A 19076-nucleotide genomic window follows, 5' to 3' on the forward strand; every position below is an offset into this window, starting at 1 on the left:
TAGTTGAGCCTAGGTAGGTGAACTCTTGAACCACTTCCAGAGCGTGGTCGCCAATATTGATGGATGGAGCATTTCTGACATCCTGCCCCATGATGTTTGTTTTCTTGAGGCTGATGGTTAGGCCAAATTCATTGCAGGCAGCCGCAAACCTGTCGATGAGTCTCTGCAGGCACTCTTCAGTGTGAGATGTTAAAGCAGCATCGTCAGCAAAGAGGAGTTCCCTGATGAGGACTTTCCGTACTTTGGACTTCGCTCTTAGACGGGCAAGGTTGAACAACCTGCCCCCTGATCTTGTGTGGAGGAAAATTCCTTCTTCAGAGGACTTGAACGCATGTGAAAGCAGCAGGGAGAAGAAAATCCCAAGAAGTGTGGGTGCGAGAACACAGCCCTGTTTCACGCCACTCAGGATAGGAAAGGGCTCTGATGAGGAGCCACCATGTTGAATTGTGCCTTTCATATTGTCATGGAATGAGGTGATGATACTTAGTAGCTTTGGTGGGCATCCAATCTTTTCTAGTAGTCTGAAGAGACCACGTCTGCTGACGAGGTCAAAGGCTTTGGTGAGATCAATGAAAGCAATGTAGAGAGGCATCTGTTGTTCACTGCATTTCTCCTGTATCTGACGAAGGGAGAACAGCATGTCAACGGTCGATCTCTCTGCACGAAAGCCACACTGTGCCTCAGGGTAGACGCGCTCGGCCAGCTTCTGGAGCCTGTTCAGAGCGACTCGAGCAAAGACTTTCCCCACTGTGCTGAGCAGGGAGATTCCACGGTAGTTGTTGCAGTCACCGCGGTCACCTTTGTTTTTATAGAGGGTGATGATATTGGCATCGAGCATGTCCTGGGGTACTGCTCCCTCGTCCCAGCACAGGCAAAGCAGTTCTTGTAGTGCTGAGAGTATAGCAGGCTTGGCACTCTTGGTTATTTCAGGGGTAATGCTGTCCTTCCCAGGGGCTTTTCCCCCGATTTAGATTTGAGGGGGGTGATCTTCTTGATGGTTGGCCCAAGAGCTCTCTTCATGCCATCATACATTCCTCTGATGTTTCCGGTGTCTGAGGCCAGCTGAATATGACTGCATAGGTGTTGCCAGTAGTCGTTTGCGCAGCGCCTGGCTGTTCTTTGTGCAGTGCTTCTGGCTGCTTTAAGTACTGCGGATGTTAAATCGCTGGGGGCTTTCTTGTAGTTCAACAGTGCAATGCGCTTAGCGGCTATGACAGGTTCCAGCTCTTCATTATGAGATTGAAACCAGTCTGCATTTCTCTTCGCACTTTTGCCACAGGTGGTCAAAGCTGACTCATAGATGGCGTCTCTGATGTGGGCCCACTTGGTCTCAGCATCCCCTGTGGGAGTGTTTTGAAGGGCTGTTACAAGTGAATTTAGAAATTTTTGTAACAGCTGTGGGTGAGAAATTCTGCTCGTGTTGATGCGCGGGTGGCCCTTCTGCTTGGAATGATGCAACTTCTTTGGTCTGAGTCTAACCTTGCTGCACACCAGGGAGTGGTCGGTGTCGCAGTCCGCACTGTGGAAGCTGCGTGTGATTTGAACACTGTTTAAGGCGGCTCGCCTTGTGACAATGAGGTCTAGCTGGTGCCAACGACGCGATCTTGGGTGCCTCCATGAAACCTGGTGACAAGGTTTAGTGTGAAAGAACGAGTTGGTGATGCAGAGGTTATGATAGGTACACAACTCAAGCAGTCTCTGCCCGTTCTCATTCATCCTTCCAACGCCATAGCGCCCAAGGCAGGAGGGCCATGAGTCATGGTCGGCCCCAACCCTGGCATTAAAGTCCCCCAGCAGGAATAGGTGTTCGGTGTTGGGGATGCTGCTAATGATGTTATGGAGTTGCTCGTAGAACTGCTCTTTAGCTTCAGGAGGGGAGCAGAGTGTTGGAGCATAGATGCTGAGTAGGTGTGCTGGACCAGAGGTGGTGAGCAGTCGGATGGACAGTATGCGTTCCGAGCCATTTGAGGGAGGCTCTATCATGCTGAGCAAGGAGTTTCTGATGGCGAAGCCCACTTCATGCTGTCTTGGTTCTTCAGGATCCCTGCCCTGCCAGAAGAAGGTATAGTCTTGCTCTGCTAGAGATCCATTCGCGGGGAGGCGTGTCTCCTGAAGTGCTGCAATGTCGTCATTGAGTCTACTGAGCTCGTTGTTAATGATGGCGGTCTTCCGAGAATCGTTGATTTGTGTAAGGTCTTCCGACAGGCCAGGACACATAGTTCTGACGTTCCAGCTTGCAAAGCGAAGGGCTGGTACCTTCTTTCCTTTTTTCGTGTTGTTTTGTGCGGTGTATCAGTCCACCTTTCGGGCAATGACCCTGAGCTCCAAGCACCCATTGAAGCAGGTAGACTGTGGCGGGACAGAACCTTATTGACCGGGGGCTGCCCGGTTTGAGGCGGGCAGTAGCTGTCCAGTGAGGTGCAATGACCTCTCCCACCGACAAAGGCAACCCGTGGCGCCCAGTTTCTACGCCAATTTATCTGGACTTATAACCCGTAACTGCTGCCTTCCGTGTTGTCAGTCGCTGTGAGGCAACTATGGAGTGACCTCTCCATGGCGCATACATCTCACTACTGGTGGTTTATCAGTGAGCTAACCCCAGTGTCATGAGAATTGCCAAGAATGGGACATGCCTATCACAGAGCTTCAATGAACTGTCACTTTGCAGTGTCATTTGCACTTCTAGTAAACATCATCCTGCACCCTGATTATTCAAATAGGGAGTTCCAGAGTACGGGGCGCAGGCAGCTGAAAGTACGATCGCCAAAGGTAGAGGGAATGAAGTTCCAGTGTATGTCAGGGAGCATAGGAGTGATGGCTGAGTGGAATTTGGTGCAGGATAGGATACAGGCGGCCAAGCTGTTGGCAAGCTGACGATTATGGAGGGTGGAGAATGGTAGACCAGCCTGAAGAGCATTGGAATAATGGAGTCTGAAGGTTACCGAGGCATAAATAAAGCTAGTTTTGATACCAAATTGTTTCTACATTTGTGTTCGGACAGTGGTTTGAGACTCTAATCTGTATTCATCTCTGACCCTTCCATCTGGCAGAGGCATCTTTCATTCAACGGTCAGGACAGATGCTAGAGGCTATTTGGCTCACCAAACTCATTCTGGATCAGATTCAAATCCAGACCCCAGAGATTAAAGGATAACATTACAACTATTCTATTCAATCTGATTTATTTTAAAGCCTAAAGTCATTGATAATCAGTTTTTTAACCCACTTTTTCTCTTAAGTGAACACCTGTCACCAAATAATCTGATCTTTTCCAATGGACATGGGTGACAAATCTACATATGCTGTCCTTGCTATGATGCCATAAAATTTAAATAACTTACTGAGATCTTTCTGGATTTTAATAACTTCCTGTAATGAGCTGCTGGATGCACTTCAAAAGAGAATATACAGGGAAATAGTTATGTCAAGAAAAGCATATGAATTTACAGCATCATAAAAGACCATTGCAGTCCATTTGCCTGGTCCCAGTGGCTTTCCTTGGACTGTTTCTCTTGCCAGATTCTCATTTCTTTATAAAAATTGTCATATTGCAAGCTACATGTGGTTCTGAGTGTGTCTGTAGAGTGGAATTATTACCTGAAAGACCTTGCATCTGTAAGCATTGCGGCAGATGGGAAACATCAGTCCTAATTATTTTTAAGCACTCCCACGGTAAGAGGGCAATCAGAGAAGAAGTGAAAACTCTAAAAGATGCAAATAGGTTTGAAAATGAGGCAAAACAGAAAATAGTAATTATTCTGAATGATTACTTCCTCCCCAAGTGTTCACAAGCAAAGATATAATGTAACCTAATTGCTTCAGATATAAATAAAGTAACATAAATACAAATCTGAAGTCCTAGACTTGTTAATAGGGCTCAAAACAAATAATTGTTAGGAGTAGATGGTATTTATCCCTCATTGTTAAGAGACTAGTGAGGAAATTTGTGAAGGACTGACAATTATTGTGATGGAGATACTGGGTAGACCTCTTTCTTAAATCGAGACATTTTCATACCTGTTTGTAGTTTTCTTACAATGGTGCTGCTTTTTGACCTTTATTGTTCACTTTCTGAATTTATTCCGTTTTGAGTTGAACAGCATAATAGGGTTTTATTTTATAGGCCAGAGAAATTATTACAAAATGTTCAGTATCATTTCAGATGGTTGATAACATATCTGCAGTCAAATGCCAATGCCAATTTTATACCTGAAATATTATCCGGTTTTGCATTAAATATAACATTGTTATTTAATTGGGTGTTGAGGGATTTGGGTGCTTTTTGATACTACACTTTGTGCAATGAAATGTGTATAGACCCTAAAGGCAAATTTGAAGACAGGACTCTCAAAATAATCCACTGCTCTAGTAAGATACAGTAGTATAATGGTTATGTTAGTAGACCAACAATCTGGAGGCCTGAGTTCAAATCCCACCTCACTAGCTGGGAAATTTAAACTCAGTTAATTAAATAAATTTGGAATCAAAAAACGAGTATCCATTATGGTGACCGTGAAAGTAAAGGATTGTTGTAAAAACTCAACTGATTCACGAATGTGCTTCAGGGAAGGAAACCTGCTGTCCTTACCTGGTTTAAATGTGACTCCAGACCCACAGCAATGTGGTTGACCTTTAATTACTCTCTGAAATGGCTGAACAAGCTACTCCGCTGTATCAAAAATCACCATGACTGACTTCAGCTCACTACCACCTTCTCAAAAGCAATAAATGCTGGCCTTGCCAGCAATGTCCACATCCCATGAATAAATAAGTTAGAAATAGATTACCAGATGCAGTCATTTTAAAATAGCCAAATTCTTCGCTACTTTTTTCTTTAAAATAAAAGGGGTGAAAAATTCAACCTGCTGGCCGTGTGCATCTACCTTAGTGACCCTCGCATTATCATCTTGTGATCAGAGTTGCCAAGGCCAAGTGGGTGGTTAACTTAGAAAATGGCAGCCTACTACAACCGTTGGATTGACTTCTCCTATCAATGCAAAACAAAATATTCACAATGTTTAGTTCCTTGTGCAATTTGGAGTCACTGTTTTAGGTCATACATGCTTTACACAGCTACTTGATCGCAGCAGGAGACTCCCAGGAGGGGAGTGGAAACACTTTAGAGATATTCTCAATGCATCCGTGAAGAGATCAAACATCTCCATCGACTCGTGGGAGTCCCTGGCTCATGGCCTCCTAGATGGAGAAACCTCATTCGAGGAGGCATTGTACACCTTGAAAGATTTCGTCAGGAACATGCAGAGGTAACGTTGAGGCGTCTGAGGGAGTTCACAAACGTCCAAACTGCTGATCTCCCTGACCCTTGAAGCACCACCTGCCCCTTGTGGCAGAGTCTGCAGATCATGCAATGGACTTAACAGCTATCTCAGAACCCATCGAACCAGAGTGCAAGCAAGTCATCCTCGATCCCGAAGGACTGTCTAAGAAGACACCACCACACCTTGAAGTCCTTACAGACTACAATTCATTAGAAATCATTGAACTAACGAGTATGCTATCATCAAGCCAAAAATACATTCTGCCTACCACATAAGTGAGTAATCTGGTATATTCCAGTGCCATCACAATGCAAGATATGTAGGCCGTACATCCCAACGACTGGTGGATCATATCAAACAGCACGTCCCTTCAACTGTTCGCAATAGGCAGAGTACTGACTGTACTCAGCAGCCCGTACCTGCAAAACTCTGAACACAGAGCTGAATTTTATTCTCCCGTCGCTGGGAGTGGCAGTGGGTGAAGAAAATGGCAGCCCGCATGCACTGGCTACACGGTGGCTGATTTTCATATACAGGACGGCCTACCCACCCCCTGCTCATATGGCGGGGGCGGGCTCTGCAACGCCAACGAACGACATCAGCTGCCTCTGCACTGGCGCCATTTTTAAAGGGCTGCCAGACCTGCACAGAGAGTACAAAGTTCAACCCTGGAACCACTACACTGTATGTAAATGTGTAATCTGTTTTCCTTCTCACCCGCCCCCCCCCCCCCCCCCCCCCCCCACTCCCCCTCCCAAAAACACAGAAAATAAACTGTAGCCCTGTTTCACACCCCCCCGCCCCCCGCCACCACCCCGCAAAATGCTTAAATTGAATAGTTGACCTCTTTCCCCCCACAAAGTCACCCCTTCTCTTTCTCTGCCAAAAACATGATTTTTGTAAACCAATTGAATCTCCTATGTTTTAGAATCTTGCTACCATATTTATTCCTTGTATGGAATAGTTCAGGATTAATTATTGCCCCTAAACGCAAAATCTAGTAAATTGATATAGGTTGTACTTCCTAGCACTTCAGCAGATCACTCTGTGCAGGTAATTACTAAGATATAATTATACGTTAACTAATTTACAGAAGCCAAATGGTGCAGCAAGATGGCGCAGTGGGCGGCACAGTGGCGCAGTGGTTAGCACTGCAGCCTCACAGCTCTAGTGACCCGGGTTCAGTTCTGGGTATTGCCTGTGCGGAGTTTGCAAGTTCTCCCTGTGACCACGTGGATTTCCACTGGGTGCTCCGGTGTACTCCCACAGCCAAAGACTTGAAGGTTGATCGGTAAATTGGCCATTGTAAATTGCCCCTAGTGTAGGTAGGTGGTAGGAGAATGGTGGGGATGTGGTAGGGAGTATGGGATTAATGGAGGATTAGTATAAGTGGGCGGTTGTTGGTCCGCACAGACTCGGTGGGCCGTAGGGCCTGTTTCAGTGCTGTATCTCTCTATGACACTCTGACTAAGATATCAAACCGCATGATACTTAAACACAAAGTTGGCATTAGCCTAAGGGGTCAAAATACCATTTTTACAGGCTGTTTTAGGCTGATCACTGCAAGACTTTAGGGTCAAGTATTTAAAGCTCTTCATATACCATTCAGATATGAAGTTGTGCATGGATGATGCAAATCTCTGTTCAGTCCATGAGATTCAAATTTACTGTCAGACTGAAAGCCTATGGAGAATTCCCCAGAATTTAATCAGTTCAAAAGCCTCTAAATTCAGACCTGTCTGTCATTCATGATTAAAGACAGAATGGTATGAGCTATTAATCAGAATGCTGATGAGCTGTTACTCGCACGTTCTCTGATTTCCAAGGACCCCTAATGTTTTGGCTATGTGCAGTTTAATTACCACAAGAACCAAGGGGCCGGTCTCCTGATTAATTTCAGATCAATCAACCTGGCCTGGTTCTACAGCCAATTCAACTTCAATCTTCATTTTACCTTTAGCTATTTTAGAATTATGTGACACCATGCACAGAAAAGTTTCCATTTTATCACATTCTTGCCCTCAGAGTTCAACCCTTGTGAACTCTGCCTGAGGATTCTTCACTATGAATGAAATGAGCATGTATTAGATTACCTACTGTCAGTGTTCATTCTTTGACTAAAGTTCACTCTATACATTGAAAACGCCATCTCTATCAAAACTTGTGATGCTTGGAACTTAATTTTCTGTCCACTTCCAATCATTTCTTCATCCCTATCCTCTTGCTTGCACTGACTTGCATAATTTGAGGCATTGTATGCAGTACTTTCAAGACAATGCACTTTCATGGTTCCAAACTCTGTAAAAGGCTGGTGATCCAATGAATGTTACATCCTACTCTCATTTGGATGATGGCCTTTCTTTTTAGAGTTGGAGACTTAACTTTGTTTGAAGCTGAAGAAGGACAAGCAAATTAATGAATGTTCAAGTGCCCAATTCCAATGAGGAAAGACTAAGGAAGAAACGTTTTCCCTTAGCGGAGGGGCCAATGACCAGGGGGCATAGATTTAAGGTAAGGAGCAGGAGGTTTAGAGGGGAGTTGAGGAAAAATCTTTTCACCCAGAGGGTGGTTGGAATCTGGAACACACTACCTGAAGGGGTGATGGAGACAGGAACCCTCACAACATTTAAGAAGTATTTAGATGAGCACTTGAAATGCCATAGCATACAAGGCTATGGGCCAAGTGCAGGCAAATGGGATTAGATTGGATGGGTGCTTGATGGTCAGCGCAGACGTGTTGGGCCGAAGGGCCTGTTTTTGTGCTATATGACTCTATGACTCTAGGGATCTTTTCATTTGAAAGTAAGATGGCCTGGCGATGAACCTATTGAAGTGTTTGTAATCATAAAGGAAATAAATAAACTGATTCCTTGAGCAATGTTCAATTTTAATACAGCTCTAGCACAACAACAACTTGTTTTATATATCACCTTTTAAAGTAATAAAACAATTCAAGGCACTTCTCGGGAGGGTTATAAAGGAAAATTTGACACTGAGCCACATAACTGGAATGTTGGGTAAAATGACCAAACCTTTGCCAAAGAGATCAGTTCTAAGGAGTAACTTGAGGGCGGAATGAGAGGCGGAGTGGATTAGGAAACTAATTCAACAACTTTATGGACTAGGCAACTGAATACACAGCCACCAATGGTGGAGTGATTAAATTCAGCAATGCTCGAGGGGCCAGAATTATAGGAGCACAGATATCTCTGAGGGTTGTGAGGCTGGAGGATATAGGGGATCGGGAGGGGGCAAGGGGAAAAGGTGAATGTACAATAAAATATGCTGTAACTGCTTCATGCAGAGGGTAGTATAATATCCTGCACAGGAAGGAAGGAAGTAGAATTGGGGAATATTATAAATTCTCTATTATTTTGGATAAAACGGTGATTGAAAGCTAATGTGGAGGGGTATACCTATCAGGAGAATGCTGAGGGGTGGCCTAATAGAGGTCTCTCTTTTTATAAAAAAAAAAATTATGAAAGATGTTGATAGAGTAGACACAGAGAGAATGTTTCCTTTTTGGCGAAGAGCAAAACTAGAGACCATCAATATAAGATCATCACCAAGATCAAATAGAGAATTCAGAATAAAAAAACTTCACCCAGAGAGTGGTGAGAATGTGGAAGTCACTACTAAAGGCCTGCTACCCAACCTGAACCCGATGACATGCCTGGTTCGGGTTGGGTCACACTTCCGGGTCGGGCCTGGTCGGAATTACTCTGTCACCACCTCAGGTAAGTGACTTTAATGTTAATTTACTTTTTGGACTTTAAATGTGGTTTTGTTAGTTATTTTAAGCTTGTGTAGGTAAGGAACAAAGTGAGAAACGGAAGATAAGTTAACTGATGGTCGGGTCGGGCGCAGGAAAAAATGGAAGGCCTCTAGTCGGGTCTCATTTGCAGACCCGAGCAGGCCTTTACTCTCTACCACAGGGAGTAGTTGAGGTGCATAGTATAGATACATTGAAGGAGAGGCTAGATAAGCACATGAAGGAGAAGGAAATTGAGGGTTATACTGAGAGTTAAATGAGGAAAGTTGGGAAGAGGCCCGAGTGGAGCACAAACACCAGTATGGTTGGGCTAAATGGCCTATTTCAGTGTTGTATTTCCTATGTAAGTAAATAAGCAGGGATATAGATCCATTTGTGATGCATTTCTTGAGTACTTACTCGCTTTGAATATGTTTTTCTGAGAGAGAAATGTATGTGATTGGGGCATCATTTGACGGAAGTGTCAATAATTGCTTTTCAAAGAATTTTTGTACAGCTTTTGTCATTCTTAACAGAACAGGAGCACTGCGTCTGCTACAGTCTTAGCATAGGTTCAAGAATCCCTTCCTTCTGTTTCCTCCACTAGTTAAATGACTAGAAATAATATGTATTACTTGGTGTGTTAGTACATTCTGAAGTGTATACACTAACACATTTTTATAAATTGGTGTTTGAGGCATTGGAAAAAATGTTGCTTAAGTAATGTGTAACTAAATTTACTTGAATGTCCCAAGATTCATAATGTTGCAGGAGCAATGCAATTGGCTTTTTTATACCAAATCATCTTAGAAAAATCTGTGGCAAATACATCGTTAGTGGGTGACTTTCCTTCCAGCAGTGCCATAATTGCTTTTCGGTCTCATGATAACACAATTATATTTTTCAAAGCTGTGCAGTCTTTTAGGTCAGTCTGAGGTAGTACAACCTCAAATAACTGATCACAACTTGAACCTGCTAGGATTTGCTGAGACGTTCTAATTTATATATAAATTTTTGTATAGAATTTTATAGAGCCTTTCATGTCCAATTTGAAAATATAGAAAGATTTTACATTATTCAATACTTTTTGAAGTACAATTTTTCCAAAAAATAAATGACAGCAGGGAGGAGAAAAGCAATGGCAAAAAAATGTGGCTGCTGCAGAGTGAGTGATTGGAGCCCTTGCAATCCCTCAAGAATTGCTCTATAAATACAAATAATGGATGATTAGTTTAGTTTTAGATATACAGCACTGAAACAGGCCCTTCGGCCCACCGAGTCTGTGCCGACCATCAACCACCCATTTATACTAATCCTACACTAATTCCATATTCCTACCACATCCCCACCTGTCCCTATATTTCCCTACCACCTACCTATACTAGGGGCAATTTATAATGGCCAACTTACCTATCAACCTGCATGTCTTTGGCATGTCGGAGGAAACCCACGCAGACACAGGGAGAACTTGCAAACTCCACACAGGCAGTACCCAGAATTGAACCCGGGTCGCTGGAGCTGTGAGGCTGCCGTGCTAACCACTGTGCCGCTGTGGGGTAAATTTTTTTCCCGATCATTTTTGCAGTTTTCTCCCACTCTCTTCTCCTGAAGCATTGGCTCTTGCTGGGATGCACTTCAATGAGCGTTGCTTACCTTGCCTGATGACGATTCCTGGCCTAAGTGTTGGCTGTTTTATTCCAACTATGGGGGAGTGGGGAGGTGAAATTGCTGAGCTCTCGCCTGAGGTGCACACGTGCACTTTCCAGCAGGCGTTGCTGGTTGGCCATCAGAAGCAGGAAACATACAAACATTAGGAGCAAAAGTAGGCCATTTGGCCCCTCTAGCCTGCTCAGTCATTCAATAAGATAATGGCTGATCTGTTTGTGTCTTGAATTCCACACTCCCATCTATCCCCGATGACCTTTGATTCCCTTGCCTAACAAGAATCCATCTACCCCTGCCTTAAAATTATTCAATGGCCCCGCCTCCACCACCTTCTGAGGCAGAGTGTTCCAAAGTTGCACAACCCTCAGAGAAAAACTTTCTTCTCATCTCCTCTGTCCTGAAAGGACGACCCCTAGTTTTGGATTCCCCCACAACAGGAAACATCCTTTCAGGACCGTTCAGGATCTTATATACTTCAAACAAGTCTCCCCTCACTCTCTTCTAAACTCCAGTGAAAACAAGCCCAGTCTGTCCAACCTCTTTCTCATAAGACAACCCGCTCATTGCAGGTATCAATCTAGTAAACCTCCTCTGAACCGCCTCCAACACATTCACATGCTTCCTTAAATAAGGAAACCAAAACTGCCCACAGTATTCGAGATGTGGTCTCACCAATACCCTGTATAACTGGAGCATAACATCCTTCCTTTTATTTTCAATTCCTCTCTTAATAAAGGATAGCATTCCATTAGCCTTCATTATTACTTGCTGTATCTGTATACTAAACTTTTGTGACTCATGCACTAGAACCCTATATCCCTCTGCACCTCTGCGTTCTGCAGTTGTTCTCCGTTAAAGTAATACTCTGCTTTTTTTATTCTTGCTAAAGTGGACCACTTCACATTTTCCCACATTATACTCCTCTGCCAGATTTTTGCCCACTCATTCAACCTATCTATATTGGTCTGCAGGCTCCATATGTCCTCTTCACAACATGCTTTTCTACCTATCTTTGTCATCTGCAAATTTAGCAACCATGCCATCGTTCCCCCTCATCTAAGTCATTGATATAAATTGTAAAAAGTTGAGGCCCCAGCACAGACCCCTGCGGTGAAGGCCTGCTCGGGTCTGCCAAAATAAAAATCAACCCGACCATCAGTTAACTTGCTTCCGGTTTTCACTTTGTTGCTGATCTGCACAAGCTTAAAATAACTAACAAAACCACCTTCCTAGTCCAAAAATTAAATTGACATTGGAGCCACTGACCTGTGATAGAGCGTGTCCGACCCAAGCCCGAATGCTGGACCCGGAAGTGCAACCTGACCCAACCCGAACCCAACACATGTCGTTTGGTCTCGTCTGATTCGGGACGGGTAGCAGGCCTTTACCCTGCGGGAATCCACTCATCACAGCCTGCCAATCAGAAAAGGACCCATTTATGCATACTCTATTTTTTGCTAGCCAGCCAAATCATCTATCCATGCTAATATGTTGCCCACTACACCATGAGCTGCTACTTCGCACAATAACCTTTTATGTGGCACCTTGTCAAATGCCTTCTGGAAATCCAAGTACAGTATGTCAACGGGCTCCCCTTTATCCATGGCACATGTTACTCCTTCAAAGTACTCCAATAAATTGGTTAAACATGATTTCCCTTTCACAAAACTTTATTCTGACCAATCACCTGACCTGCCACTCATCTTTGCGCAATTATACGGTTTTCCTTAAATTTGATGCTTTCCTTAACAACTTTAGTTAACCATTGGTGGTGGGTCCTCCCCTTAGAATTTTTCTTTATAGAAGGAATATTCTTATGCTGAGTATTCTGAAATATCCCCTTGAATGTCTGCCACTGCTTCTCTATTGATCTATCTCCTAGCCTAGTAACCCAGTTCACTTCAGCTAGCTCAGCTTTCATGCCCACATATTGCACTTATATAAGTTTAAAATACTAGTCTTCGACTCACTCTTCTCTCTTTCAAACTGGATGTAAAATGTAATCATACTGTGGTCGCTGCTACCTAGAGGTGCCTTTACACTGAGGTCGTTAATTAATCCTGTCACATTGCACAATACCAAGTCTAATATAACCTGCTCTCTGGTTCCAGAACGTGCAGCTGTAAGAAACTATCTTGAAAGCATTCTATGAACTCCTCATCCAGGCTACTATTGCCAATCTGATTTTTCCAGTTTATATGTAGATTAAAATCACCTATAATTACTGCCGTCCCTTTATCACAAGCACCCAATATTTTTTGTATATTTCATCCTACATTATGGTTACTGTTAGGGGGCCTGTACAGCACTCACACTAGTGACTTCTTTCCCCTACTATTCGTCATCTCCAGCCAAACCAATTCTATATCCTGATGTCCTGAACCAAGGTCGTCTCTAACTATTGTACCAATGCCATCCTTGATGAGAGTGCTGCCCCATCACCTTTACCTAGCTTCCTATTCTTCTTGAAGATCGTATATGTCTGGACCCAATCCTCGTCATCCTGCAGCCATGTCTCCGTAATGGCTATCAGATCATACTTGGTGCACATTGAAGTAAATATCGGTTCGTCTACTTTATGAATGCCATGTGCATTCAGATACAGAGCGTTTAGTTTTGTCTTTTTGTTATCTTTGTAACATCTAGTCTTGACTGTTGGTGTGTTCTTAGTTTTTTTTTCTCTCTGTTCCTTCCTGCCATTCTCGGATCTTCATTTCCCATCTTACTATTCTGCTTCCTGGCTTGCTGCATCTACCCAGGCTTGATCCCTCACCACCTCCCCTGCACCCCCCTGCCCCCCACAACCGTTTAGTTTAAAGCCCTCTGTACTTCCTGGGTAAAAGAAACCTGGCTGATTTTTGAAGAGCTTTATTTTAACCTCTTGTGTAGATATCCAGAGGGGATGGAGGAGGGGACAACCGTCAAGTTAATATGAAAGCCTTTTGTTTTGCTGATGAGTTCTGTTTGGTCTCTCCAATGCTCTGGATGTTTAAGATTCTGAAGTCTCACTTGGGCTTGATATGTTTGACTATTATCAGTTGTTTGAGTTAAATACATTTTCTGCTCTGTCCTTATGAAATGATTTCCATTCCTTAAAATTTAAATATGTATCTCAGTTTTAGCTTTGATTTCTTTGTGCTTTGAATTTCAGTTTAATCTCTCCGTTGATGTTCTCTACATTGCTCGATGTTTAAGACGACTTTGAAAATTATAATTTTATTTTCGCTGGTTCACTAATCATCCACCAGGCTTACAGGCGTGTGTTCAGTTTTCATTCCTACAGATATGATCTTGCTCAGTTGTAATATTCAAAATGCTAAATACAGACTGAGACATGTTTTAATAGTCCTCGAGCAACATAGGAATTAAACAATGTGAAATGCAAGTCATCTTCCTTATTGCAAAGAGAGATCAGCTCTCAAAATAGAAACATGGAAGTAGAACTTAATACCATTGCAGCAGGTTATTCTGACAAGACAGTTCTGGCAATTTTCACTAAATTCAAATAGTAAATACACAACTTCCAAATCTTTACATTTAGCACGAGATCGGCCAATCCCTTAAACAAAACTGGAAAGGAACATTAAATGGATTCCAGGATCTTCAGCTAGCTGTGCTTTGTGTTGAACTTGTCATTGTGCAGAGCAAAGTTGGATAAACATCACCATAAACTATACAAGTTTTATATAGAAGGAAGCTTTCAGTTCGTGTCTTTTTGTTAGAGCAGTGCAAAACTAATCCCACTTTTCCATTCCATTCCACCACCACCCCCGGGCCATAGCTCCCTACTTTCCTTCAGTTTTCACTTAAAATGCAATAGTCTTTAGTCTCAACCAATCCTTGTGGCAATGCTTAAACAATCCTCTGTGTAAAGACATTCCTCCTTAGTCTCTCCTCTCTCTCCCCATAATGGTTGTAAATCGGATGTCACTGGTTAATATTAGTTCCTCCAAACCCATGACCAAATCATTTGTTCATGTGGTAAACAAACAAAGTCCCTGCAACAGATCACTAACTACATCCTACCAATGTAAAGAAAAATCCATTTGACTCCTGTGGAGATTTTTCTTCAGCCGTCCCTCTAGCCACATCACCACTTTAACTTTTAATACCTCCAGCTGCACCTTTCGAAGTCTCCTCTATCACACTTTATGAAATACTTTTTTGTAAGTTCAAGTATATCACATCCACTATATTCCCTTTATCTGTTCACTCAGTACTTTTCATACAACTGATTAAATTAGTAAAGCAAAAGCTTCCCTTTACAAATTATTGTTGATCGGCAATAACTTGTTACTGTTAATTTCTAAACAATTATTTAACATTTGTCATCCTCCTTCAGTGATACATGTGAGATTGCCCCCAAATTCTAGAATCGGGGGCTGATCTCAATTAGAAGAGTGAAAGTGCACCGACAGTTTAGACTTAACTACTTTACACAGTGGGAGGTGAACATGTTGAATTTTTACCCAGGGAGGCAAATAGTGTGGAAAACCTAAGGGGGAATTAGATAGAGATTTCAGGGCTATTTGATTTTGGGACTGGTGAGCCATTTCTATGTCCTTGTTGCAGAACAATTTTGTATGACTCCTCTGCTATTCACACACAAACTTCCTTCAATGTCCTGCAGTGTAGTCTGTCCAGGCCAACTTAGAATTACGTCATGCAAATAGGCCATTCAACCCAACCAATTCCTGTTGGTCTGCATCAGCCACAGGCAGTAGTCCTAATCCCATGTGTCCATGCTCTTGCTATATCCCTATTTTTGGCACAGTGGTTAGCACCGCAGCCTCACAGCTCCAGGGACCCGGGTTCGATTCCGGGTACTGCCTGTGTGGAGTTTGCAAGTTCTCCCTGTGTCTGCGTGGGTTTTCTCCGGGTGCTCCGGTTTCCTCCCACATCCAAAAGACTTGCAGGTTGATAGGTAAATTGGCCATTATAAATTGTCACTAGTATAGGTAGGTGGTAGGGAAATATAGGGACAGGGTGGGGATGTTTGGTAGGAATATGGGATTAGTGTAGGATTAGTATAAATGGGTGGTTGATGTTCGGCACAGACTCGGTGGGCCGAAGGGCCTGTTTCAGTGCTGTATCTCTAATCTAAAAAAAATTAGTTAAAGTTTTAATAGTTACTATTAATATTTTAACTATTAAACAAACTAAACTTTTATGTCCAAAATAGATATTCAGTGAATCATTGGCCTAACTTAAGTACAAGTTCATTGTTTACAAATGTTTGACAGGGTGTGGCCTAGCTGAAGTAGACCAAGATGCTGAGTGGGCAGATGTACAAAAGAAGATAATGCCATGGAAGAATAACATCCCAGACCAAGATCTGGAACTGATCTATCAGGAAAGAACCACAAAGTATGGAAAATCATCTAACAGCAGCCTAATTATAGTGGCGTCACTTATTGATAAGCCTACTAACTTGGGAGGTAAGCAATGTTTCGCATTTTAAAGTTATTTTGAATTGCTGCATTTCAGTGCAGGTACCATCTCCCCATGACTTTGGATTTGATTGGTGATTTGATTGCTTCCCGCATCTATTTTACTGCTTTGACACATTCATTTGTATGTTTATATAACAAAGGAGGTGAAATAAATGAGGAAGGTGGTTAAATTGCCTGCCAAAGAGAAAGTCCATCCTGTCCACCTACCCATGGGTTTCTGACCTGTGGTGCTTGGACTTTTTGTTTTGGTTTTGTTTCATTAACTTTTTGGTGCTCATGCCTGCAAAAGACCTCCGTAACAATACCAAAACATAAAGAGCAATGCCACATGTTTGGCAGCTATTGTTTGGTCCCATTCAGATGAAGACTTTTTCTTCTGCATGTGGAGACTAAACCACATTCAAGGAACAAGGAGGACCATACCAAATATATAGAGGGTCCACTTCTTGAGGTTCTAATCTATTCTACTATGTTGGAAAAAACACTGCTGTTTTCATCGTTGATGCTTTTCCATTGGAGGTAGTTGTGGCACACAACAAATTGCATTTATATAGTGCATTTAATGTAATGAAACATCCCATGGTACTTCACAGCAGTGCTATGAAGCACAATTTGACACCAAGCCATTTAAGAAGATATTTGGGCAGATAACCAAAAGCTTGGTCAAAGAGGTAGGTTTTAAGAAGCATCTTTTCATCTCATTGTAACAGAGCTAAAAAAGAACCCAATTCAGTATAAGTACATATGTGCCATACCCCCATCTTCCAATAGAATTCTCAAAGCTAATGTTCATGGCCATTTGATCTTAATGAAACAAAAAATAACTTTCATCGATAAAATGTTGCACTAATGGAGCCAAACAGAATTAATGTGATATAAGTCAGACTTTTTAAAGATTAAGATGACATTATTCACAGTTCATCAAATATTGTGTTAGTACTAAAGTGACATGGCTTAATTTACCATGGCCACAGGAGCTGATCAGTATGGTGCAAGAGATCATTAGCTTGTTTATATTCAAAGTTGGAGCTGACTAGGTAAAACTATGGGCTGGATTTTGTTCCCAGCCCAACATCTGGTTCCATGGTGTCGGTGGGGGGGGGGGGGAACCGTAAAATCAGAGCGGCAGTGCCGCCACAGAACCCGATGCCGGAATTGCCTGGCCCGATCTTCCCGGCAGTGGGGAAGCTCCATGGCAGCCCTTCCGTTGCTCTGCGACGGGACCCAGGTTAGTATACTTAAATAACATATTTGCATCAATTAAAATATAAGCCACAGCAATCTTACCTTCAGTTCCCAATCCACAGCGTGACGAGTGGCATTCACACATCTTCGCTTTCCCATCCAGGGAAAGCTGATGCCAGCAAGGTGGGGAAGGGGTGAACCCTGCACTCTGATGGGTGGGGGGGACGGGAGGAGTGAATTCTGCACTCTGGGTGGGGGGAGGGAGGGAGGAGTGAATTTTGCACTCTGATTGGGGGGGGGTGAGGAGGGGAAGAAGGGGTGAACTCTGCGTTATGGTGTTTACAGGGCTTTTAAAAATGGCGCTAGCACCTGCTCCTTCAACAGGTGACGCTGTGAATGGTGTTACTGAGGCCTCCCCGCCACGTGATTGTGGGAGTGTGGTGGCTGCCATGAATATGCAATATGACCACCCACCACATAATTGCATCAGTAGGGCGGCGCGGGTCCAGTGGGGCAAGGCTGCCATGTTCCGTGCCCGCCACAGCTCCTGGGGCTGGGAATACAAAATCCAGTCCTCTAATTCAGACAATCCAGCTGCTGCTTGAAATTACAAACCTGTCAGAATTGGTGAATTTTCATTGTTATCTTTATTCTAAATGAATAAGTCATGGAACTCCTGCAACTAGTGGGCTCCAGCTTCTGAACTGTGGCAACAAAAAGTAAGGAGGGTCTCCTCCTGTCTTCCATCTTCAGTGGTTTTGTAGTACACCAAACTAAAATGCTCAGAGACTGGATAATTAAATGTTACTTTCTCTTATTAGTTCCCTGTTACCATAGAAATTTCAGCCAATTGTACCTGTTCCATTGCTAGCTGCATACTGTAACTTATCTACTATAAATCCAATTTTCCCTGTATCCCTTAATATTTTTCTTTGCACCTAATTCTCTCTCAAATGCCATTATTCAATAGCCACTTGAGGTAACGTATACCATATTCTAAAAATAATTTCTTCTGACGTCCCTATTTAGCACTGATTCTCAGTTGTGTCCCACTTCTTATTTAAGAAAGCAAAAAGTGAAAAGAAAAGTAAGCAAAGGTAGATATGGGGCTGGATTTTACCTTAGGCGGACGAGAAATCGCCACAGACGTAAAAGTCAATGGCGAACCCACTTCTGCCTAGCCCAGGCATCCGTCCCGCATTTTACGGGTCCCCGGGCTTTAATTGTCCTGAAGCAGGACTTCCAAGCGCTTGAGGGGGGATGTCCTGCCTCAGTGTGCTGCCGGCCAATCAGTGGGACGGCAACTATTAGTCCCAGCAGCGCCACTGGGAGCAGTGGCCACTGCTGGGACTGCAGCCCAGCCGACGACATGGAGCCAGGAGGGAAGGTAAGTTGGGCTTGCCTCACCAGGGAGATCGGTTGTGCCCTGGTGAGGCTAGGATGGTCATTTGTGAGGAAGGGGGGCATCCGGGGTCTCTGGTGGGTTGGGAGGCAGGGGCAGCCCTCAATCGGGCACCCTGTGCCCGACTGCCATGGCATCCCTCAGCGCACTGGAAGTCCAGCAGCTATCGCTAGGCGGCCTTTTACGTACCCATCATGCCCGCTTGCCATGGGTTAAATACCCATGGAGGCGGGCAAGGGCAGTTAAGTGGCCGCTTAAGGGCCTTGATTGGCCTCAGGCGGGCTGTTTCCGCCCTCCACTCCCCTGCCCGACCGCTGTAATGTTGACTGGAGGCGGGAGCG

At 43.6% G+C, this 19076-nt stretch overlaps 1 protein-coding gene across 3 annotated transcripts in view; it reads left to right on the forward strand.

Annotated features, from left to right (window-relative positions):
- tarbp1 (TAR (HIV-1) RNA binding protein 1) overlaps positions 1-19076 on the forward strand; it is a 179748-nt gene that overhangs the window by 114813 nt on the left and 45859 nt on the right. For all 3 annotated transcript variants that reach the window (XM_068045439.1, XM_068045440.1, XM_068045441.1), the window contains one exon: positions 15939-16133. In XM_068045439.1, coding sequence (XP_067901540.1) covers positions 15939-16133 — 195 coding nt within the window. The remainder of the gene's footprint in view (positions 1-15938; positions 16134-19076) is intronic.

This window comes from Heterodontus francisci, chromosome 13 (assembly GCF_036365525.1).
Source record: "Heterodontus francisci isolate sHetFra1 chromosome 13, sHetFra1.hap1, whole genome shotgun sequence".
In the NCBI taxonomy this organism is placed as follows: domain Eukaryota; kingdom Metazoa; phylum Chordata; class Chondrichthyes; order Heterodontiformes; family Heterodontidae; genus Heterodontus; species Heterodontus francisci.